General features: G+C 41.6%; 3 protein-coding genes across 3 annotated transcripts; all 3 read right to left on the bottom strand.

The window, feature by feature from the left end:
* Nucleotides 1-334: 334 nt before the first annotated feature.
* On the bottom strand, nt 335-2058 carry twist1a (twist family bHLH transcription factor 1a). Its single transcript, XM_038724912.1, has 2 exons — nt 1313-2058; nt 335-824 (listed from the first exon to the last, which is right to left on the bottom strand). Exon 1 carries the CDS (start codon nt 1886-1888, stop codon nt 1340-1342), a length of 549 nt encoding a protein of 182 aa, XP_038580840.1. The 5' UTR covers nt 1889-2058; the 3' UTR covers nt 335-824; nt 1313-1339.
* A 2089-nt stretch (nt 2059-4147) lies between these two features.
* LOC119907788 (protein lin-32) lies at nt 4148-5387 on the bottom strand. The gene is made up of 2 exons (XM_038725470.1): nt 5310-5387; nt 4148-4639 (listed from the first exon to the last, which is right to left on the bottom strand). Exons 1-2 carry the CDS (start codon nt 5385-5387, stop codon nt 4175-4177), a joined length of 543 nt encoding a protein of 180 aa, XP_038581398.1. The 3' UTR covers nt 4148-4174.
* A 10101-nt stretch (nt 5388-15488) lies between these two features.
* Nucleotides 15489-21874, bottom strand: polr1f (RNA polymerase I subunit F). Its single transcript, XM_038724911.1, has 4 exons — nt 21540-21874; nt 20326-20467; nt 19381-19589; nt 15489-17497 (listed from the first exon to the last, which is right to left on the bottom strand). Exons 1-4 carry the CDS (start codon nt 21839-21841, stop codon nt 16993-16995), a joined length of 1158 nt encoding a protein of 385 aa, XP_038580839.1. The 5' UTR covers nt 21842-21874; the 3' UTR covers nt 15489-16992.
* Between the last annotated feature and the right edge of the window lie 1545 nt (nt 21875-23419).

The following is a 23419-nucleotide window of genomic DNA, read 5'->3' as shown; positions in this document are numbered from 1 at the left end:
AGATCCCTGGGCTCAAGAAATCACTATACAGAATAAGCCATGGTATGAGATGTTTTATTTTGCCCCCTCCACTGTGGTTAAGTTAACTAGGATTCAGCAACAACCTATGAAAATAAACTCTCTAGGCTCAAAGTACTGAGACTATGGAAAGTGAGCTTGTTTCAAAAAAATGTCAGGTGTTTAAAACAATATAGCCTGTGTGTATGTGTAAACTGAGCACCCTCATGCCATTAGCCATGGTGGTCTTGAAATTGACCAGTTTTGTATTTTGTTATTCAGCCTTAATTCAGAGCTTAAGTTGAAGTCTATTATGAATATCCAGACAACTGAGAGGTAAGAATGATACTTTCATTGTTTTTATTCAAGACATTACCAAATATTTACAGCACTCAAAATGCCCATACTCCAGATCCATTCAACATTCACGAGATATCCCAAAATAAATAACTTTTATTTGAGTGGGGGAAAGGAATTTCGAACCGGTGTAGAAAAATAAATACAAAATACTTCATTTGCTGTGAAACATTGTCACAGGGAATGTGGAATGAATTGTCATTTTTCTCTCGAGTTTCAAAACAGAGCAGTTCCTCAGAGCTCGTTTTGTTTTTACAACATTCATCGTCGCAGTGGTCTTCCTTTCTTCATATCCGTCCTGTCTGTCCTAAGTGCTCCCTTGCAAACATTAGAGTCCACGCAACGGGAAAAATGAAAAGCCCGCTCTCTTCTGAGGCCTAAAGCACAGCGGCTGGGCGTCAGCTGTGTTTGGCCTCTTTCAGTTTATCTGAAGGGTCGGCCTCATCCACTGGTTCTTCAGTCTGGATAATCTGTGAAAAAATGTTATTTTGATTAAGAATAAAAACCCAGTGCATTAAATATATAATCCTATGGGATTTATGCAGTAGGCCTATAGATACAAATATGTGTTCAGAAAAAATGCATAGGCTATTCATCCCTTGCATGTAGTACCTTGTAACAGCATGAGTAAATTTAAGGTGGATGGTGAAATCTTGTGGCTGTTTTACAAATAATGTGCATGATTTCTTTGTACAATCTGCGGGGGAACTACACCCCTTTCATAACGAAATAAAACAGGCTTAATGCCTATTACACGTGTTATATGTTTCGTTTTTATTATTTTTGTTTGTTGTTTTTTGGGGGTGGTGTGTCATGCTATATAGCCTAATTATTACAGCAAAAGTGTTTCTATTAGATTCTATTTTTCATCCGGGTGTCAGAGCGTAAATTCCGCATATGGATATTTTGGCACCACTTGTCTCCCTGCAGGACAAAAAGTGAAAGGCCCTCAACCTACCGTGCTGGACCATCCACAGCAGCCCTGCTAGTGGGACGTAGTAGACAAGGTCCACGCTCCCCCCATCCTCCAGACCGAGAACGCGTAGCTCAGGCGCTCGTGCGCCACGTAGCTGCAGCTTGTCCCTCGCGCGTCCAGCTCGTCGCTTTGCAGAACTTGGCACAGGAAGTCGATGTACCGGGCCGCGAGCTTCAGCGTCTGGATCTTGCTGAGTTTGTCCGATGGGAGGGTGGGGATGATCTTGCGTAGCGACGTGAATGCCTCGTTCAGCGACTGCGTCCGTTGTCGCTCTCGGATGTTGGCCATCACGCGCTGTGTCTGTAGATCATCGAAGGAGGGCTCGGGGCTGCTGCTGCCTTCACTGCCGCCGCTCCCAGCGCTGCCGCCTCCTCCATCGCAGGTCTTTCTGCATGTCTTTTTCCCGGTGCTCGGACTCTCTATGTCTCCCTCTTCCTCGTCGTCCGCGCTCTTTCGTGTGGCCCGCCGCTTCCTCGCGCCTCTCCGCGGCAGTTGACGGTCGGTCTCCTCCTCACTGTTCCCCGCACTGTCCATTGGAGAGGAGTCCTCTTCCCGCATCGTCTCTTCCAAAACTTTTCTGTGGTCTGTAGCACCGTAATAGCCCCTGACCCTAATCCACTGAACTGGTTACAACATCAGCAAACACGGCAGGTAATTATAAGTGTGGCCTGCAATAGGGGTGTGGGCTTGTATAACGGTAAATCTCGTGCGCCACGGAGAGGCAGAGCTGTCTGCCAGACTGGGACGACCGGGGCTCTTATAGCGGGGAGCGGGCAGGAGGATTTTGGGGAGCGCTGTGATTGGGTGAGGAAGGGTGTAACATAATACTGCAGGAGAAGGAGAGTATAATATCAGGAATGGTGTTTAAGACATGCAGGCTCCTTTATGCAAGACTGTGAAAGGGAGTGTTGAAGGGGCGCGGTGTTATTGAATCATAGGTGTAGATATCTGCAATCCCTTCCCCTTTAGGGATGAATTATTTCTCCCTTCTCCATTCCAATTTATTTCTGCCCCAAATGCAAAATGCTATTTTTTTCTCTCACTCTTGGATTAGATGCAATTTAAACAGATAAGTTGGAATATGTGTTTAAAGTCTATGAAATTAATATTGGCATAAATTAGACGACTCCTTTCATGTTCAGACTTTTTTGTTGCCACTTTTGTTTAATTTCCAAGTCATTTTAAAAGTTGCTGCCGTGCGTCAATATGCGTGGACTTGCTTTTATTTCTTTCCAATTGCAAATAAGTCAAAAAAGGACACCACATGGCCCAACAGACATTCCTCCACAAGCCTGTTGTTGGCCTAAAGTCTTCAGGTCTAGACACAGCCTGAGGTGGGATGCATGGTGGCGGTGAAAAATATCAGACCTACTGAAACACAGGAGGTTGTCACAGCAGGAGGTCTCTGCTCGTAAGCAGACCGTGGTGTTTATTTTCCCGTCAGCGGCCCCGCGTTGAGGTATGCGCTTAAATGGGTCTGACTCCCGCAGGGATCTCGACACCGCGGCTCAGGTTTAAAAGACCGGCCGTCCCAGGGAGCTCTCAGGGCGGATCCGTGCTCACAGCGGGGTCGCTAAAGGCGGTGTATGGCTGGAGCGCAATGCAAACACTGGAGGTGATAGAGAGAGGGAGATACACACACACACACACACACACACACACACACACACACACATACATACTCTCTCTCCCTCTCTCTCTCTAAACACGCACACATGAGATACGGCTGAAACTAACTGGCAACCTTTTGAGGTGGGCTGTGAATTATCTACAGGGAGGCCTTACCTCTGATGAGGGGAAGATGACACTCTGAGAGGGCCACAACAGGCCTTGTCTACTCCCTTTTTAATACGACTGCCACAAGCGCCTTTCGGGTCTCTCCCTGCATTAAATATCTGTCGTTCAAAAGAGACGGAGAGCACGTCTAGAGGTCTCTCACTCTCTCAGTTTACCTCTCCGGAGCTCATCTCAATTCACACCTCAGCGCCAAGGATAATAACCAGCGTCATGTAGTTGGCGTTGACTTTGCGATTCAAATAAAAACTTTTTTAACTAATTTGCACGTGAGTGGGTTGACATAGCCTATGGCTTTTCATGGCAAAGCCATAGGCCTATGTCTTATTTGTTCTCCTTCTTCTTTTAAAGCACAAAATAAAAGCTGGCCTTTATGTCTTCAGCCTCACTTGTTCCGCATCAGGCCAGGTGAGGCGAACGGCTGTCGCTCTCCAGGGTGCTGAAATAACGCACCTGAAGCTTCAGTCTTCACTCTCCTTTAAATGTCATCATATTGCCTATATCTTCTACTGGACGTTAAATGTTACTGTTTGAAACACTGAAATACACTTTTAAAACAGATGCAGCATAAATCTCAGAGCCACGAATCTAGCATGACATTATACTCCTGTACATTGGCCTAAATTAGTTTAAATAAAATTGTATGTTTCTTGTAATGTAGAGCAAAGAACACGTATATCGTAAAGCATATATTTATTTCAAAGCAACAGTAAGTCATATATATTAAATGAAATATTTGCAGGAGTTGCTCTTGGTTTGATTAGGACAAGACTAATCATTTATGCCACTGGCTAAAAATATTGTGCTATAGTCTACACTTCTGAGAGAAAGGGGATTTTGAAACGTATATTGTCTGTAATTGTTGAAGATATTTCTTGCCTGTTTTAGAACTCTAAATTTTCAGAAATTGAACCATATCACGTTCGGATGGATCTAGGCCTAATTTAAATGTGAATTTAGACAAGTTAACCAGTTCAACAGTTTCAGAGTCTTTGTCATCACGGGCATCTGTGTTAAACTCAATCCAGTCCGATCTTCATACAATAAAGTTCATATTGGACTGTTTTGACTATTTTGCTGTGACAGCAGGTCCGTCATGAAGGAGATGTAGACGATGGCCAAACGGAGTGTGTCGATGCGGGACAGTCTCTTCTCGTAGGCGAAAGTGGGAACTTTTCTCCTCAGTTCATCAAACGCCTCATTCAGGCTAAACATCCGCTTCCTCTCCCGCACGTTGGCCGCCTGCCGCTGGACCACGGTAATGATCCTCCTCCGTTTGGACTTTTTGTGTTGCCCGTCCGCCCCGCATCTGTACATCGGTGAGCCCAACACCAGGTGCTCGTTTTCCAGATCCAGGCTCCAGGGCGAGTCGTTCAGCCGCATCTGGTTGTCCGGACTGCCTGGGACATTATCCACCTGCTGTTCCGGTCCCAACGTGTGCTTTTGCGGAAACTGCATCAGGTTCATGTCATTGACAAAATGTATTATCGCGGAGTCCACTAAGCGGCCTTGCATCTCCACATTCGGTCCCAAACAACAACCACACAGAGAATATGCCACTTTTATATGTCTGCTATTCAGTCAAGTGTAGTTAAAGTGAAGCCAATCAAAGCTTTCAGGACAGCATCTCAACAAGTAAATCCAGACATCTCCAAATCCGGTCAGCGCACGACAGGGTGAGATCCTACTTGGCTCAAATCCAAGGGTCTTTCCTGCTGTTTTAATAAGTTGACTATGCCTCCTCACAGCGCGACATGTTTCATGTCCACTTTAGCTCTAAACTGAGTCCATTTCTAACGTTGATCGGCAGGTGAGTGGGTTGAATCCGAGGAGAGAGGCTTAAAAAGGACGAGAGGAAGCTGGAGGGCCCCGCCAATTGATGCGCTGTCCTCCTGGATGCCCTTAATGAGCTTCTGAAGAACGTTGGCTCTTGACAGAGGGTCATACAGTCTTGTTTGCACTCTCCCCTCTGCTTCAGAGGCTAAATAATGACACTTTTATCACTTAAACAGGCCAGGAGAAGACCAAATAGAACATTCCCCAACAGTCGCTATACACCCCAGGCTTTTCTGTTGCAAATTAAAGCAAATAACTGTCCGTTCCCATGGCAGGACAGAGTCCACATGGCAAGGACTGCCAACAGCGCCACTGTGACTATATGTCTCCAAAGAGAGTGCTTGGTCACTATAAAGAGCTCTGCATTAGTGTGACCAAATTTGTTGTTGTTGATGATGTTGATGATGATGATGGTGGTCATGGCCATGGTAAAAAAATAGATGTGAAACTCAGTCTGATCAATTAAGTCTGGCCTTAATACTATTTGCTTTCTAGGTTAAAGCGCAACTAGACTAATTAGAACCTCAGACATGTTCACACTTTTCTCAAAATGTGAATGTAAATGCTCCGTACTTGTATAGCGCCTTTCTAGTCTTTTCGACCACTCAAAGCGCTTTTACACTACATCTGCATTCACCAGTCACACACATTCATACACTGAGCCTAAGTGCTCAAACGGAAACTAACATTCACACTCACTCATACACTGGCGGAATAGCCGCCAGGGGCAATTCGGGGTTCAGTATCTTGCCCAAGGACACTTCGACACGGAACCAGGGGGAGCCAGGGATTGAACCGCCGACCTTCCAATTAACAGCCAACCCGCTCTATCTCCTGAGCCACAGCCGCCCAAAACCAGAAACACAAAATTAACAAACAATTTCCGTGCCACTATACACTATTCCACTATACATTTGTGTGAGAGGGAAATGAGTTTGTAATACTTTGTGTCCATTTCAGTTGTTAAGAGCAGTATACTGCAGATTCACCTGTTGATCAGCTGCAATTCTTTACATGCAGCTATATTGTTCAACTGGGAGATGCTCACGTTGTTCTTTGGAGGGATTGCCAAATTCACATACTGTTTCCCAAATATAATCCTATCTTATTTTACTCAAACAAACTCAAACTTCAAATTAAATTGATTATACTTTAATCAGGAAGTTTGACAAAGACAAACGTTGATTTGTCTAATAACTGAACAGGCAGCAAATAAGGTCGTATTTCCTTTATAAATTCTGACACATAGTCTCAGTCTCATTTTCGTTTTTGGGTACACTAAGTGCAACTCAACTACTGTGGTTTAAGGAGGAGACAGTATGCTGTTCTAAAAGTTGGTGAACTCAGCATTTACAGTGGTGTTGTTTTTAAAGCTGACTCATGATGACGAATTGTTGCAGAGGCATGAAAATTCAAACTTTCAGCTTTACAGGTAATTGATTATATTAATAGTGTAAAATTGGACTGAAGTTCTCCTTTGGACATCCCCTTCAGGGAGGTCAGGGGTTATCGTCGATCCCAGAACAGTAGGCTACCTCTGGAGCTTTGCAGAGATTTGCATTTCAACTGAAGTTGCCATTCCTTCATGCAGTTGGTTGACAGGTCAATGACTGAGCATAGCTGCCTCCAATTCATAAACATTTAAAGGCAGTGTCTGAAAAATGAATAAATAGTTCATGACCTATTATAACATGGTTGCAGACACATATATGGTCATTTTTAATTGTTTATTTATTTTTTGTGTTTATTTGTTTATTCATATGAACAGACAGTTCAATTATATTATTAAATTTATACTGTGTCAGCAAGACTGTTTATACCCTAGTTAAGGCTGTTCATTGCTATCATGCAGACAAATGTATTAATAAACTAAATAGAAATGCAGTTGCTTATGCTTAAAACAACATTATACACTGTAAAACTCATTATAAATACTGCAAAAGATATTACATTATAAAGGACTTTTGAGTGAAATTTGCAGGAAAATTCGGTAAAATGACAGCTTTTTCAGTTAAAGGATGTTATTGTTGTTTTTTTCCATTTAAATTGAAAGCAACAAGTGCATATAAATCTTACTGAAAGGTTTTGTAATTTCTCATGTTAATTCAGCAGAAAAGGGCTGTTGGACTAAGACTTAGACTAAATTTTAACATTATTATTATTATTATTATTAAATTAACATTAGATGCAAGTAACAGTAACATATTAACAGTAACTTTGTGTGTTTTTTGCTATTTGAAGTGCCTCATGCATTCCAGTGTGATTATTCCATAGCCTATACACAAGTGCATAGAGTGTGAATGCATAAGTGTCTGTCTTATACATACATACATGTATATTCTCCATTGCCCTCTGCAACTTCTTCTTCCTCTCTCTCTGTTTTTCTGGCAGGCGGATAAACATGATGGGACATTCCGCCGGTTGTCATGGAAACGCTGAGAAAGCACAGCTGGGCGGAAGAATATGAGGTAATCTCACCCTGGGGCTGCTGGGTAAATATTGGTCTTAAATAAGGAGTAAAACCCCAAAAGAGGCGCACACACACACACACACACACACACACCTACAGGGGTTTATCCCAGTTTTGTCAGAGTGGAAACACACAGGACAGACCTTCACACAGAGATTCATAATGTCCTATTTCCTGCTGTGCTCTGTTATTGCTGAAATTAATGGTAGTGTGCAGTGCAACTAAATGTTTGCTGAAGTAAACAGTGGAGGATTCTTAGATACCTCAGAGTAAAACAAAAAAATTGTCAAGAACTGTGGATGTTCAGTTCAGTCAAGTGAATTTAGACTTAGTCTATATGCTATGCTAGCGGCTCTACTATGCTGCTGTACTCAGCAACGCTCCAAGCTAAATGCTCAACATCCACGCCACTCTGCACTGGCACCGTGGCCCCCCGGGGTGCCCAACCCCCAGTTTGAGAATCAGTTGTTTATCATATGAGTTTAGTGTGTTAGCATGCTACCATTTGCTAATTAGCCTAAACACCAAGTACAACTGGGGCTAATGGGAATGTCATTAGTTTTATTTATAGGTATTTGTTCAAAGACTGTGTATTGGACCAATGTATTGGGAGCAATAATGTGTGTAACACATTTCATGTCCACGCATCCAATAGTTATTGAGACATGTCACTCAAATATCAACCTCTTTTTGCTCTAAACAAAAAGTCATGGAATCATCAAAATTAAGACTCATCCTCTTGGGACAAAATGTTTGTATAACATTGATTGGCCATCCATCCAAAAGTTCTTGAGACATTTCAGTCTGGACCAAAGTGGTGGGTAGCCTGACTAACAATATCCTTATAGCTACAACACCACCACTTTATAATTTGTTTTAAGTAATTTTGCAGTGAATTGACCCCCAATGGCCAAATGCAACCTAGCACTTCAGTTAATAAATTGTGTATTTGGTATCTTACAGCACTTACAAGTACATATATCTTCTTTATACCACACTAAAATCTGCTTGGGTAGAACGGACTTGAGTCCTATGTGTTGGGAAACATGATTTCACAAATTTCACATCAGTGTGGAAATAATAGTGTGGATTCTTGATATGTAAGTATTGTATTTTCATGCTGAAGCAGTTGTCATTTAGACATTTTTTAAATATAGAGCTCACTGGAGGACAGTATGTATCCAGTGTAGGGCTCCAGAGCAGCTAGAGCTGTTCTCACCATGTAAATCTGTCTTCCTACTCCTCCTCTGGCTCGGTCCTCCGTGTGCTGTAAGAACACAGCCAAATCTCTCCCACCACCGCTGTAAATCTGAAACTAGAGACTGCTTTCTAGTTCTGTTTCTTTCTCTCTCCTTGACTCCTCCTTAGTTTTCCTTGTTAATGTGAGAGTGGAGCAACTCAAATGGTGTGGCATACTTTTTTCAATTCAGTATAAGGACTGACAGATTAACACAGTTGTCCACTGACAGCATATACAGACTTAATAAGTTGTAGGTCTATATGGCAGAATTATTATACATACATTGTAAACCGTGTATAGCATTTGCAATAAAGCAAATTTGGAGTTTAGGAAATTTAAGAGGAGTCAGAGGGAGACAAGGGAGATGTAAGGGAGATGAGTTTAACTCCTGACCTATCTGACTCTTCTTCATTGTGTCCCTCTGCCTCTCTCTGCCTTCCTTTCCTTCTCTCTCCACACCCAGAAGCTGACTCATTGGTTCACTTGTCCCACTTTCTTCTACATCTCACTCTCTGATTGGCTGGGCACTTTAGCCACCAGAGAGTCATGAAGTGTTTACGGAGCTGGGTGGCGAGTGAAAGGTATGGTTCATGCATGTGTGTGTGTGTGTGTAAGTTGGATAAACCCCAACACCACATTATATATCTCCTTACCCTCCTCCCCCAGTCAACCCCCCCCCCCCCCCTTCTAACCGCAGCATGCCATCAGCTCCTCCTTTCCTGCTTCTTAATCCAGCCTCTCAAACCTCTTAGCTCTCCCTCTGACTGCCACACTAAAAACCCACACACCAGTGTCAGCACCTTGCCTCTGTCCCCACCCCCCTCTGCTGTCTGAGTAAGGTCTGTGTTTATTTTCTGAAAGAAGGTCACCCGCTCTCTACTATGAATTTTAAGGGTGCCATGTTTCATTTGTTTTAACAAATCATCAGTCATATTCTCAACTCTGTTGTATGCTGCGATGCCTGATAGCCCAGGATGATCATGATGAATATGTATATACTGTAGGAGCAGTGTGCGTTCAGCAATTTGGCACAGTATGTGTGTCCTCAGTGTTTGTTTATGTAAAATACCTTTACACATGACTGTTCCAGATAGACTAGACTTTTTCTACCCACCACAGTGCAAGAACTGCTTAGAAACATTGGTGAGACGGAAAACATGGACAGCACTGACGAGAAACATCACTAATTCTCACACAAATAATGAAAAAAAAAACTTTTGAATGAATGAATGTGTATCCCTCCAGCTGGAATTCTGGTCATAGGCAGTAGAAGGAGCGCTACTTTAGCACCCACTAATGGCATATCAATAAATTTACTCTTATATTGTGCATGACACCGTATTTTAAGCTGTATCACCGTATTAGCTTGTATCAGTCATCAGTAAGCCCAGCTCCACCTTTAAAGAGGTCATATTGTCCTTATTTTCAGGTTCATTATTTTATTATTTTATTTTTAGGGGTTGTACCAGAATAGTTTTACATGGTTTAATTTTCAAAAAACGATATATTTTTGTTATACTGCACATTGCTGCAGCCCCTCTTTTCACCCTGTGTGTTGAACGCTCTGTTTAAGCTACGCAGTGAAGTGATCTCACTTCTATTTGATCTTTGTTGGGAGCTGCACATGTGCAGTAGCCTACCTAATTAAGACTAGCCAATCAGAAGCATAGTACGGTGGATTTCGGTTCAGCTAAACATGTTCTCGAACCAGCTTTGCAACCTAAACTGGAGCGAGAGTTTCTTAGTGGTTAAAGATTCTGTGTTGAAGGTGTGTTCATACGTGTATTTAACACCTCTAGTGTGTGGAATCCAGCTAATGGAAATGTTTTTATCAATCTAAACATGAACGCAAGAGCTTCCAGGCAGAGCAGACGAAAACTTGATGATTCCCAGTGTTTCCCCATTTGGAAAATCTTGGGAAAAGCTTGTTGGTATATCATCTTTAAAAAATGTGCTCACATCTCTCATACATCATCAAAATGAAAGTGAATAAACACTTGCTGAGGTGCTTTTTTGGAAAATTGCAAGACTCCTGACATAAACAATTACGAGAGCATATACAGACACTTACAGATGTTTTAAATTATACTTTCTTCTGGCACAGGTTCATTATTTCTAGTTCTGTACCTTTTCTGTTTGCTGCATTTGCACCAGTGTTGTGTCTTGGTTCATCACAAGCTCAGAGTTGCCTTCAGTGAGAGCTGCTTCTTTAACTCACTGAAGAAAACTAGAAGATCCTGAGGAATATCTCTTTTACATTTCACCTATTTGTCATATGTAGCCGTGGCTAATTAAAATGAGCCTACTTGCCAGAGTCAGTGGATGGTTCACTGATCAGTAGAGTTCCTTTCATCTTTGCGTCAACGGCTTTATAAGTGCTTTTCCAGCAATCAGTATAATATACAAATCATCAGCAGCCCTTTGGCCACCCAGGTTTCACTTTCTGTTCATATCTCCTCTTCTTCTTTCTTCTTCTTCCTCTCTCTCTCTCTTTCTCACCCCTCCCCCCTCTCTCTCTCTCTCAATGTTGCCATCTTTCCTATATATACCATCAGCTATGCCCTGCAGTTTGACAAGGTTGTCATAAAAATATAATAATAAAATATTTAGTTGTGTCCTGGGTATTGTCCTGTAAAGCTACATGACTAAACATGAGATAATTTTTTCCAGACCCAGAATTTTTTCCCCCCCATTTGGCTTATTTATTTTTCTGTGGTTTTGGGAGGTTGTGACTGAAAGTCTGATGATATGTGTGTATTCCTCTTATTACCCCTCCCCTCATTACTCCTCTCCACATTTCTGCTTTCCTCTCGATTTATATGCAAAAGGTATAGGGATAAAAACACTTATTTTTTAGCTTGTTGTTCCACTGTAAATCACTGTGTTCAACATATATGTGTATGCTCATATGATTTGGCCTGAGTCTTTCAATATTAGCTTTGTCTCTGCAGATGATGTTACTATAATAACAATAGATAAAATAGCTGCACACTGTTAAGATTAAAATTATTTTGTAACCTTTTGTCCTTTTCCTGGTGCTTTGGGTGTAGGAGTTACAGTTCTGGTCTGAACACTGTCTAGACGCCTATGAGCCTCCCATTACCTCCTGATTACACTGAGCCCTATTAATCTCACTGGGCAGAGAAGCAAGCACACACGCACACACACACACACACACACACACACACACACACACACACACAGACACACACACACAAATTCAAAATAAACTAAAAAGATTTGTGGAAAATTATGAATTACAATGTTATTTATACAAAAACATTTAATGATTGCTAGACATGAACAATGTGAATGTGTCAACATATAATATAAACGTGATGTATTATGTGTGTGCATAAGATAGCATAAAATAGCTGTAGCTAGTAAAAGTTATAAACTATTAGCAGTAAAATGTACTTGTTAAAGTACTCTTTCTAATGGTGGATGCCTATGATAGTATAACTTACTGAGTGATAAGCAATGTGTACCTGGTAATAATGGAGTTTGCAGAGAAATATTAGAAAAAATAACTGCAATGAATATACTCTGAGCACAACTTACTATACAACTAAAACTTTTGGGAAAATGTAGTATTAGAAGGGTTACACATTTTTGGTTGAATATCTTCAAATAAAAATAATTGTCATTAAAAATAAAAGAAGTTTACTTGTGGGATTCCTCAAGGCTCTTTGTTAGGCCCAGCTTTTTATTTATTTTGTACATAAATGATATATGTATTGTAATCAAATTCTTAATTAACATGTATTTAATTCATAACAACTTTTTGGTAGATGTTGTTACCTTTGGACAGAGCTGGGCTAACTTTTTCCCCCTATTTCAAGTCTTCATGCTAAGCTAAGCTAATCAGTTGCTGGCTGTGGCTCCTTATTTAAGATATTAGTGTGCTTCACTAAACGTTCTTGTCAAATGGTCAAAAAAGAGAGACTGTTTGAAATTCTTTTGTCTCCCCCTTATTATTACAACGCGGTTGGACAACACATACAAACGTACGTATATTGTTCTGTAACATAAACAGGCACTTAAAAAAAGCTCATCTGAAGATTTAGTACCTGAAACTTGTATCTATGTAGGCTAAAGTCCTTTAGAAATGTATTTTGTTACTTTCTACCTCTGTCCACCTGCAGAATGTGACACACACAGAAAAGGTCAGATGACCAAACCATTCAGTGATCACTACACTTAGCTGGAGGAAACACAATCCTCTTATCTGATCTTATTTAATCAAGTTGTTTTATTAACATGCTCACTGATGACTCCCTGAGGTATGTAAAAGATAATAGGCATTGAAATGAACACAAACACAATTCCCTTGCGCAAAATGGTGTCACAAGACACACCCATCTTTCGTCACCAGGGTTACTGAGGGCAGGACGGTGGGTGTCGGGTACCAAGGAAACAAACTAACTATGGGAATCCAACTCACAAACCAAAACTAATGTTTACTTTTGGGGTTATTAGTGTGTGCGCATGTGCACTTGCATACGTGTGCGTGTGTGGGGACACTGATGTCTTGGGAAAGAGTTTAACTTGAGCCCGTCTGACTCTGTGTCAGCACGGGCTATTTGCTTACCTGAGGGAGCATAAAAAACAGAGATGCAAAGCAGAAGCGCCAAAAAATCTCTCAGAAATACCTTTGAAAATGCCATAAAGGGATTTCATGGATGTCAGTAGGCCTGTGAGAGATGGGCTTTGAGACAACTCAGCCCTGGCTGGGCCGTGTTGGGAGGATATATGACCAAAGTTGCACAGCTCTGACTGGTGGAACACTTAAGGTTTTATGACCTGCTGCCATTTGGGGCTCTGGGATAGAGCAGAGTGCCGACCACATAACTAATTAGGCCTGGCCAACGGGGGTGTGCAAGGATGGGGATTTGAGGGTTGTGGCTTGTGGATGTGGTGTGTCTGCATGAGTGAACGAGCGAGTTAGCCAGTGAGTGTTTGGCATGGGTCGTTGTGTGCGTGTGTGTGTCCTGAACCTGGAACATTGCGTCAGGGAGCCGTTTGTTCTCCATAAAGACTTCAGGGGCTCTTTCATGTAGGAGCTGTCGGGCCTGGAAACTTTGACACAAGAGATAGAGAGAAACAGCCAATCCTCATACACATTAACATGCACACACTCACACACACACACACACACAGACCACTCCTTGGGAGACTGTACGAGGCACACAGAGGTGTATGAAAAGACGGTCTGACCTGCTGAACAATAACAACACTCCTCCTATTGTCTCATCTCTCTCTCCATTTTGGAGGATCATGCAGATAATGACCGTGCCTAGATACAGGGAGAGTCCACTGGCGGGGAGGGTGGTGGTGGTGGGATCAGAAGTGGAATGTGTGTGAACTGCACACCGCCTCCTATAAATCAGGGAGAAAAGTAGGAGGAAGAGGAGGAGGAGGTAAAGCAGGATGGGGGAAGAGGTGGAGTCAGCATGAGGGAGTGATAGGAGGAATGACAAGATAAATGAGTGGTGATAGAGGGAGGGGGTACAGGTGCAAGAGAGGTACACACAAGCTGGGTTTGAATCAGGCAGAAGGGAAGGTCATAGGAGGACAAACAGTAAACTATTTCAAGTCCTTTTTTCAGATCACCATTTATAAATATCTTTATCTTAATATAACTTTTAAGTGTTTTGTGTATTTGTACAGTCGAAACAGCGGAGGCTGCACAATTGGAGGCCATTCAGAGGATTCTGGGCAAACTGCAAGAGATTTGTAATGACTATGTGATTACAAGTACATTGGATTGTCAAAAAAGTTTTAATTACAGATAGTGTTGTAGTACTCGAGACCAGTCTTGGTCTTAAGATCCCTTTTTGATGGCCTTGGTCTTGTCTCAGACTCGACTGCATTTGCACTCGGTCTTGTCTCGGTCTCGGACATTGTGGACTCTGGATTTTATGTCAATTTCAGCTCTTAGTGTTTGTACGTGGGAGTTTTAATGGGAATGTGGATCTTTCAGATCAATTTGAGAAGTACCTATGATCTCATTCCACATTTTATTGCGTGCCATGCAATGCAGGGAATTGGTCTTGGTCTTGACTCGGTCTTGCCCTCCCTCGGCCGTGGTCTCGACTGCTCTCAGTCCCTAAAAGTCTTGGTCTTGTCGCGGTCTCAATAAGCTCTGGTCTTGGTCTTGACTACAACACTAATTACAGATAATGTTCCTCTGCCGAAGGCTACAATCTGGGTAACATTAGCTTGACGCAGGTTTAAGAGTTAATTTCTATGCTCAAATCTTACTTCAGTACCACTTTGCAATAGGCACACTTTATAAGGTTTTATACATTGTAATTATATATTTATAAATGATTAATAAGTAAATTAGTAATACTTTAGATTAGATAAGCCACTACTAAGAACTAAATATAAAATCTGAACAGAGGCAGGCCAGCTGTTTCTAGTCTTTATACTAAGCTAACTGGCGGTAGCTTCATATGGTCCAGATGTGAATCTTCTCATATACAATGAATAAATGATTTCCCAAAGTAATGCGTTTCATAAATACTTAATGAAATACTTTATCACTTTCAAATAAGCCTTAAATTCTGCAGTTATAAATGTTAATAAGTCATCATCAAAAGGCTTTTAATTGTAAAGCACAGACGTATGTGATCAGGTGTGACAGGTTAAGATGAGCCAAGTTAATTGCACCTCCTTATCTGTCCTCTTTAGGCAGCTTCTGATAAGCTCTCCAACTCTTAGCACCTCACAGCTCTTGCAACTCTCCACTGAAAGGCGGGGAGGATTTGTATGTGTGTGTGTTGGGGGGGGGGTTAAAGAAAACACAGGAGATCTTTAGGCTGTCTCTCAGCACTTTATCACTTGACACCCATTGGTCAGCATAAAAGAGTTTGTTGTAGGTGGGAATTTGCCACGAAAAAATAGAAATCTTCATATTAATAATCATTACAGGGATATATTTTCCAAATAATGAAAATCAAAGCAATGTTGTAGATGTTCAAACTACAGGGTTTCACAGGTCCCCTTCATTTTCAAAAATAGGTTTGACTATGTGATCAAAGGGTAAACATTTCAAAATATAGAGCTCTTTAATTGGGATGAGACAACACACCTACATGTGGAAAACTGTCAACGCAGAACTGAAGGATGACAGGATAACTCATGACTGCACTGTTTTTCCCACTGTGCATGATGCACTTCTAGGATGCTGAGTGAATATTGCAAATATTTGGTAGTAAACATACAATCTCCTTCTATTCCAGTAATTATTAAGACAGCCCTTTCAAAGACTGCAGAGGCACACAAGGCAAGAGAAGAGAGACATTTCTTATATTACATCCTCCTTCAGCATCCAGGCAAGAGGAAATGTACTACAGTATGTAGAGAGTTAATATCAATTCATCTTTGTCCCATTTGGTTCCATAAATTCAAAGCAAAAACCTGGCCTTCTTAGTCTCAGCAACACGTTTAATATGTGAAGTTGACAGGGTTTCACATGTTTTTGTGTCCCCGTGTGGATGTAAGAAGAAGTTTTGCTCCACCGTCAGGCAGTGGAAGGAAACTGCAGTTCAATGAGGTCCTGATCTGTTGAGTCTGCTTTTATCCTCTCATGCGCTTTTCCACAAAATTCATGTGACCAGTAAAAAGACTCCTTTTGCAAGTCTGACCCTCTGTATAAATGATTTTAGACTAGCTCAGTAGAATGCACCAGAAATCCTGCTTACTAAAAATTGTAGGGTAAAGGGTAATTCCTGGGCCCTATTTTTTATAAAAGGTTTTGGAATCGGTCCAATAGATCGCCTCAACAGGCAGCTGTGAAACAAGCTGCAATGGCTGCAACAAAATCCTTGGGGGCAATGCACACTGAAAAAAAATTAATTTGTTGTTGGCACAGACAGGCTCAGAATGTTTTTCAAAGTGTCTGACAACATTAATGAACAGATTCCTACAGAGATGGACCTTTTTTGTTTAACCAGAAACAGAAGTCTTGCGAGAGTTCTTCTTACTCTTTAACAAAAAGATACATCTCAGTAGGGATGTTATCAGACACGTAGAAAAACAATCAAGCACATCAGTGGACCTACTTTTGACGGGAGCAATGGCACCAAAAGAAAACATTGCACCCCGTGCTGCACAAATTGCGGCTGCCTGCTGAGACGACATGCTGGCCCAAATTCCAAAACTTTTAGTCATATAGACCCCAAAATATGTCAATATAGAGCCCAGGTTTAAGTATAGCAGAATTACCCCTAAAGGCACATCAGTAGATTCCTCCTGAACCATTCTTGTTATGAATGTTGTATCCCTTCAATTATTATACAGAATATGATCAACCTTTCAGGCAAACTGCTCAATGCCACTTTTCCTCTTCTTCTTGGATTTGGGTGGTTCAGGATCCTCAATAAAACTAGATATGACATCTTTACCAGTTTCGTGTTTTCTCTTTTTGCTTGGCTGGTCACTAAGGTAACCGCTGGAGTCACTGCCGTTGACGCCCATGGGAGAGACCTCAACCTCTTCCTCCTCTTCTTTCAGGTGTTTTTCCTTTTTCTTCTTCTTCTTCTTCTTTTTTTCAAGAGCTTCATCGCCATTTGCTTCAACCATTGTTCCGTTCAGCTCTGGTGTTGTGCTGCCATCCAAGTGGCAGGAGGGGGTACTTGTGACCTCCTCTTCTGTCTCCTCCTCTTTGACTTTGTCCTTCTTTTTCTTCTTCTTTTTCTTGGGTGTGTCGACAGGAGACTCCTCAGTGGGTTCTAGGTTTGGTTCGGTTTCTGGTAGTTCTGGCTCGTCTGTGGGGACGCCGGACTCTAAGCTCTCACCCATAGCCAGCAGCTCCTGCACCCTGAGAGACAACACACACAGACACAACAGAAGTCAATCACGAGTTAAACCACACTTTGAAAATGTCCTTTCGAAATTATTTATACAACCAAGTAGGGCTGACCCCGAATAGTCGAAGATTCGATGCTTCGATGGGCGGAGCGTGATTCGACTGTCAATCTCACAGTCGAAGCTTTGCAGCGAAACAAGGATCATGCCATTTTGGCGATATGGGAGTGCTCAAAGTCTGATTTTACATAATACTACCAGTTTTCTCCCAATAAGTTAATCTACAGCCTATTACACATTTCAACATTTAATGTTGTAAATAAACATGTAAAAAGAAACAAACTTTCAATAAATGTTTATAAAGTGTGTGAATAAATCCAGAATTGTCACCCTAACCCTGGGTCGTCAGTGCGCATGTGTAGGCGTAGCGTGTATGTGTGGAGTGGCAGGAATACTTGCTGAAGAGACCGAGCCCCGGCTTCATTGGTGTTATTTTTACAAGGTACTGAGTAAAACAAACTGTATGAAGATTATTATTTAGTATCAGTAGCTGCAAACTCTGGGTAGACAATTTATGATGATGAACTGTTCACTGCTGTCATTTTGCTAAAGCTGATGTTGGCTTGATTTGGACAAGCTAACATTCTGTAGCTCACTAACAACAACCAAAAACAGTTTGCATCAAAAAAATGTGCTCAAGAACGTTCCTGCATCAAGCGCAGGTGTGTTTATAATTTGCCCAGGTGGAGCAAGGACCTCTCCCTGCAAATAAAAATCTAGCTGGTTCTACACAAGTCATGCGAGTGCCACATTTTTCAATCAAAACAACAAATTCCCCTGAAAAGTGAGGAGTCTGAGGCTATTAGGGGTGGGGGAAAAAAATCGATTCTTAGATGCATTGCGGTGCGTACATGGAAGATTCTGACTCGATTAACAAATGTCAAAAATCGATTATTTAAATATTAATTGATAACGCAAAGTTGACAGAATGCAAAAGGCGCCCGGACCGTCTGTAGCGCACATAACAAAGAGACCAGTGTTGCCCCTGTATCTGGCACACCACCATTGAGGAATGAATAACCACCTTACTAAAAGGTCACACAGTCATTAATTTCTATGCCCAAGTAATGATTTTAACTCGCACATTGTGTGAGCATGGTGGCACTCAATGCTTGGCGACCTCTCTGTGTATCCTGAGTGTGGCTGAGCGAATGAGAGAGAGTGAACGAGCGTTAGAACATGTGAAAGTTAGCGGAGAAAAATATTAGCCGTAAGTTTCTGGTAGTAGACGTGCAGCGTAGGTCACCGTGTGCGTCCGTTAAGGAATGCCTGTAAGGTTAGTTTTCCCAACTGCTGGAAAAGTGAAGCTAACATCTCCCCTGTACAGCACGTTTTTTGTAATGTTAGCTAAATTAGTAACGAATTAATATTAATTAGCTCAGCTGTATGTCATTACTAACTTACCTACTTGTCAAGTGTTGAGAACATCAGGTACAAGCTTAAATTAAACTGGTGTACAGCTCTGTCATGTGCTGTACATCCTGATAATTAACTTTATATTTCAGTTTTCAGAGGAGCCTGACAGCTGGCTGTTAAAGAAATGACCATGGAGATGAGGTTAATGAAGTAAATTAGGGACGCAAACTAGTACTTTGAAATTAGATGTTTCTTTTGGATTTTAATGTGCAAATTAAATGGTTAGTAATTATCCAGCGATCCTGTAAAGGAAAAAATTATGCATCGATAATCGTTTTATAATCGCATCGCAGCCCTCTGAATCGTAATGGAATCGTGAGGTGCCCAGAGATTCCCACCCCTAGCGGCTATGTAAGGCAAAAGCACCCAGGTTAGGATTTTGCCCCTATTCCCCCTCCAACCACCCCGCCGCAAACTTGCCTAGTCCTATCCAGTCGTCCTCTGATCAGCAGAACTCCCACAGCGTCAGCGTCAAGCGCAGTCACCTCAAACACGATCTCTGCTCCAATTCTGGGCCCTGCGTCCCGCCAGGTTTCCATAGGAACCAGGTTGGGTTTGGGGATGCTGGCGTTGAAGCAGCCGTGCACCAGGCAGCCCACATGGCTTGGTCCTAGTTTATTCACCTTTCCCTGGGAACAGAAACACAGTAACAAAATAACATGCATAAAAGTGGGCCAGACGTGAAGGTTTTCTTCAGATTTTCTTGGTTTGCATGGGGCTGTTTTTTTGCCAGACATACTGCCACACTTTCCCAAATATCCTCCCACAATTCATTTACAGTTATGGCTGGACGATATGGCCAAAAATGTTATCATGATAAAGATTTTCATATCTTTCGATATCGATAATTATCACGATAAGTATCAAATCGTTATTTCTTTTGAGTTTAAAGGCTGATTTTTGCTCCTGAGTGGAAGTTGAAGAAACCTTATGGTTAATTGTGGTTTAAACTCTAAATTATGGTCAACACTAGATGCTTAACAGTGGATCACTTCACAAATCTGAGTTAGAACATAATTATGATAAAATCTTTGTCAACAAATATGCACGAGTCAAATTAAGTAAAAGCTTTTTTTAGTCCCTTTTCACCCACAAAATAAAAATCATAATTAAAAAAATAAGTCCTAATTTCTGTATAATTCAAGTGAATAAAGTCAAACATTTATTGAATAATTATTGAACATTTTTTTATATTGTTACTGAAAAAAATCACATTGCAATAATTATTGTTATCGTTTTATTGTCCAGCCCTATTTACAGTCTCTCATTTATTGTACATGTTTGTACGAGCAAGGCCAAAACACAAACTGAGAAGTACTGTGAGCTCCTCTGGATCTGCAGAGTGCTTTAAATGTAAAATCTCACCAGCAGTTTCTGTCCTTTTTCGGGCTGAAAGACAACAAAGTTGGCCTCTATGTTCATGTGGATGTAGCCGCTGTCGTCGTAGATGTCTCCGTGCTGGCCCACAATCCTGATGTTGTCATAAGCCAAGGGAACTCCCTTTAGACTGCGAGAGTCAACCAGGTCAAGGAGAATTAGCTTGGTGGGAAGCCAACAGTTTGATTCAGAACAATAATATGATATTGTATACATGTATAGTCCGATGAAACATTCAGGCTCTTAGAAATTCTGACGGGCATACTAGACTATTTGACACAATGAATGATTAATTTAAACCTTAAAAAGATTGTGATTTTTTTTGACAACTCTGACTTCATCGTACTCTCATTGCATCATTACATTAAGGCCACTGTTTCTCAATCTAACTCACTAATGAAAGGCATATATTTTACATCTCTGCCTGTTAGACCCACACTTGGTTAGCTCAACGAGGTGTTAACTAATAAAGCCAATGAATATCTGGTAAACACATAACCACTAGACTACTTCAGTGTTTATTTACAGCCATGCTTACGTCCTGGACCCACTTGTAAAGTAACTGAGCACATTAACCGTCTACTCTTTGCTACTAAGTTACATGTTAGTTAGATATTAGACAGCTTTAATAACTAGTTCTTTAGAAGATCAAAGTTTACATGCAAAACGTATCAGCTTTTTTAAATGATGCATTTGACAAAACAGCTTAAAGTTATAAAAATGACCGTCAGCTTTACATCGACCGGCTGCAACATAAAATGCTGTATAGAAAGTAATGTATGTAACGTAGTGTAACGCTGACAGGGGGCAGTCTGCTGATATAAGTGCATTTTTCAGCTCATACTTGTGAAAAACATTAGTCTTTGAATACAGGACTTTTACTTGTAGTGGAGCATTTTTACCTTGTGGTAACAGGTCTGAATACTTTCTCCAACACTGCCAAATGAATGCCTTGTTTTCAGTTAATTAGCAGGGACATGGAGGTGAAAACTTAGCCGTAACTACAAACCTTGACTGTTTACAAGACAGACGACTGCTACACAGACCTAATGCAGCGAGGCTTAAACCTGCACGATGTTAGAAACGGTTGTTTGGGGGGCATTAATGGTGGTGTTGCGTACTGGCACAACAGAGACGTCGACGGAGATGACAAAAGTTAAGTTAAATAAAGGACAAAATGATGGTGCCTCCTGTGTTGTTACCTCTCGGAGAACTTGAGCAGCTCGGCTTCCAGCTCCTCCTGTATGCCTGTCCTCTTCTTATTCAGGTACACGGGCGGCAGGCCGATGTGTCTCCGGTGCGTGTTCATGACCAGACACGAGTACGGCGCTGACAGCAGCCCGGAGGCGGCTGCGAACGACGGGATAGAGCACGGGACCGCGCCCGCGTATCTGTCCGGTGCAGAGCACACTTCGGCCGGCTGCACTGCAGCACTGTCGGCGGAGACGTCACCAGACATTTTCACATGTTTTGGGTTGTCCTCAGCATGCTCGAGGTTCGCCATGCTGTTTGGCAAGATCGGAAGACCAAAGACAGGCGATTTCCGCTTTGAGGAAAGCTCAACAGCTGTTGAAGCAGTAAAAACAGTTCTTTGTGTTGCCGCCTGTTGGCCAGGAGGTGGAACGACAGTCGAAGAATTAAATAAAATAGTGACAGTCCAGCGTCAAAATTTTACTGAATAAACAATCTCTAATTTTTGATAATTTAAATTACAGTTTTATTTCTATGGTAACACCTTATTTGGATAATCTGTCTACAGGAAGCTTCTAGAGTAATTGTAACATTTCATGTATGACAGATCATCAAAAGAGTAGACTTATATGTGACAATTCATGAACATACCCTAACCAAGATCCTTTTTGTGCCTAAACCTACCCAAGCCGTGGAAACTGTTGTATTTGTGAAACTGCTGAAATTTTAAATCTCAGCTAATAAGCGGCTGAAATGTTACAAATATCCACTGTAGGTGGAGGGTAAACATGCACTAACAAACCACAATAATAACTAACACGACAAGCTGGGTATTGCTTTATTACCTGATTTTAGGCCATGTCTTAAGGGAACCAGTTAAAATCTATATTTAAGACCATTATTTCGGATGATGCTGTGCTTATTTGGTGTAACCAAATTAGAATGTGTTTAATCAGACAGAGAGGAAAGCTGAGTATGTAATATGTAATGTAATATTCCAGCAGTGTGACACTGTACGCTCTGCACAGAGAATGAATAGGAATAGAGGTCCAACAGGGTTAATCTGGCGATGCTCTCAGGACAGAAAATCTATTTACTCGTGTAATAAATCACATTTACAGACTTACAGACACAAAAGCTCTTCTCATAATCTTTAGGACAAAGTGGATTTGAAATGTTCTCAAACTGAAATGTTTGGGACAGTATTTTGATAATTGACATGATCCTTCCGGTCACTGAATCCACTGAAAAACATTTGCCTCACAGACAGGCCCTTCGTTATGTAAACCTTAAGTTGTGTACTGACTAGCCCGGCAAGAGTGCTGTAAAAGCTGTTCATCTTAAAAGACACAGTCATTGATTCTGTATCCTGTTCTTGCCTGCAATGGCACTTTAAGATCATTAGGGTGACCTGAGGTGTCAATTAGTGCAACTAGTGCACATGCACACACACACACACCCACACACGTATAGACACATGCATAAGAAGGATACACTTGCAGACACACAAACCCTAATCTAGTGTTACGGTTTTCTGACAGAGCAGCACCACAGGAGGTCACATGATTCAGCATTTCACACACACACACACACACACACACACACACACACACACACACACACACACACACACACACAGTGCATTGCAGACCTGATGCTTTATACGGCACCACTCCTGCCTGTTGTCCCAGTGATAAATAGTGACGTTGGTTTCTTAGTCAGCAAGCGCCCCCAGCAGCTTCTGCTACTTCTCCCAGTTAGCACACACAAACACACACACACACACACACAGTATGGGGTGCTTTCTGGAGAGGGCAAACACCATAATGAGGTATTGAGCAGCATGATGTTGTCAGAGCAATTGTATATCTTCATTAGAGGTCACAGCTGT

This window comes from Micropterus salmoides, unplaced genomic scaffold (genome assembly GCF_014851395.1).
Source record: "Micropterus salmoides isolate LMB-PRFRI ecotype aquatic unplaced genomic scaffold, ASM1485139v1 Ms_hic_scaffold_17, whole genome shotgun sequence".
Taxonomy (NCBI): Eukaryota; Metazoa; Chordata; class Actinopteri; order Centrarchiformes; family Centrarchidae; genus Micropterus; species Micropterus salmoides.
The sequence above is the reverse complement of the archived record's forward strand: the minus strand, read 5'-3'. Positions and strand labels throughout refer to the sequence as shown.

Coding starts and splice junctions, on each gene's coding strand:
- twist1a (XM_038724912.1), bottom strand. CDS start 1,888: ATGCGGGAAGAGGACTCCTCTCCAATGGACAGTGCGGGGAACAGTGAG.
- LOC119907788 (XM_038725470.1), bottom strand. CDS start 5,387: ATGGCCATGACCACCATCATCATCATCAACATCATCAACAACAACAAA. Junction 4,640..5,309: donor CTAATGCAGAGCTCTTTATA/GTGACCAAGCAC, acceptor CCGAATGTGGAG/ATGCAAGGCCGCTTAGTGGA.
- polr1f (XM_038724911.1), bottom strand. CDS start 21,841: ATGGCGAACCTCGAGCATGCTGAGGACAACCCAAAACATGTGAAAATG. Junction 19,590..20,325: donor AAAAAGGACAGAAACTGCTG/GTGAGATTTTAC, acceptor TTCTGTTCCCAG/GGAAAGGTGAATAAACTAGG. Junction 17,498..19,380: donor GGACGACTGGATAGGACTAG/GCAAGTTTGCGG, acceptor GTTGTCTCTCAG/GGTGCAGGAGCTGCTGGCTA.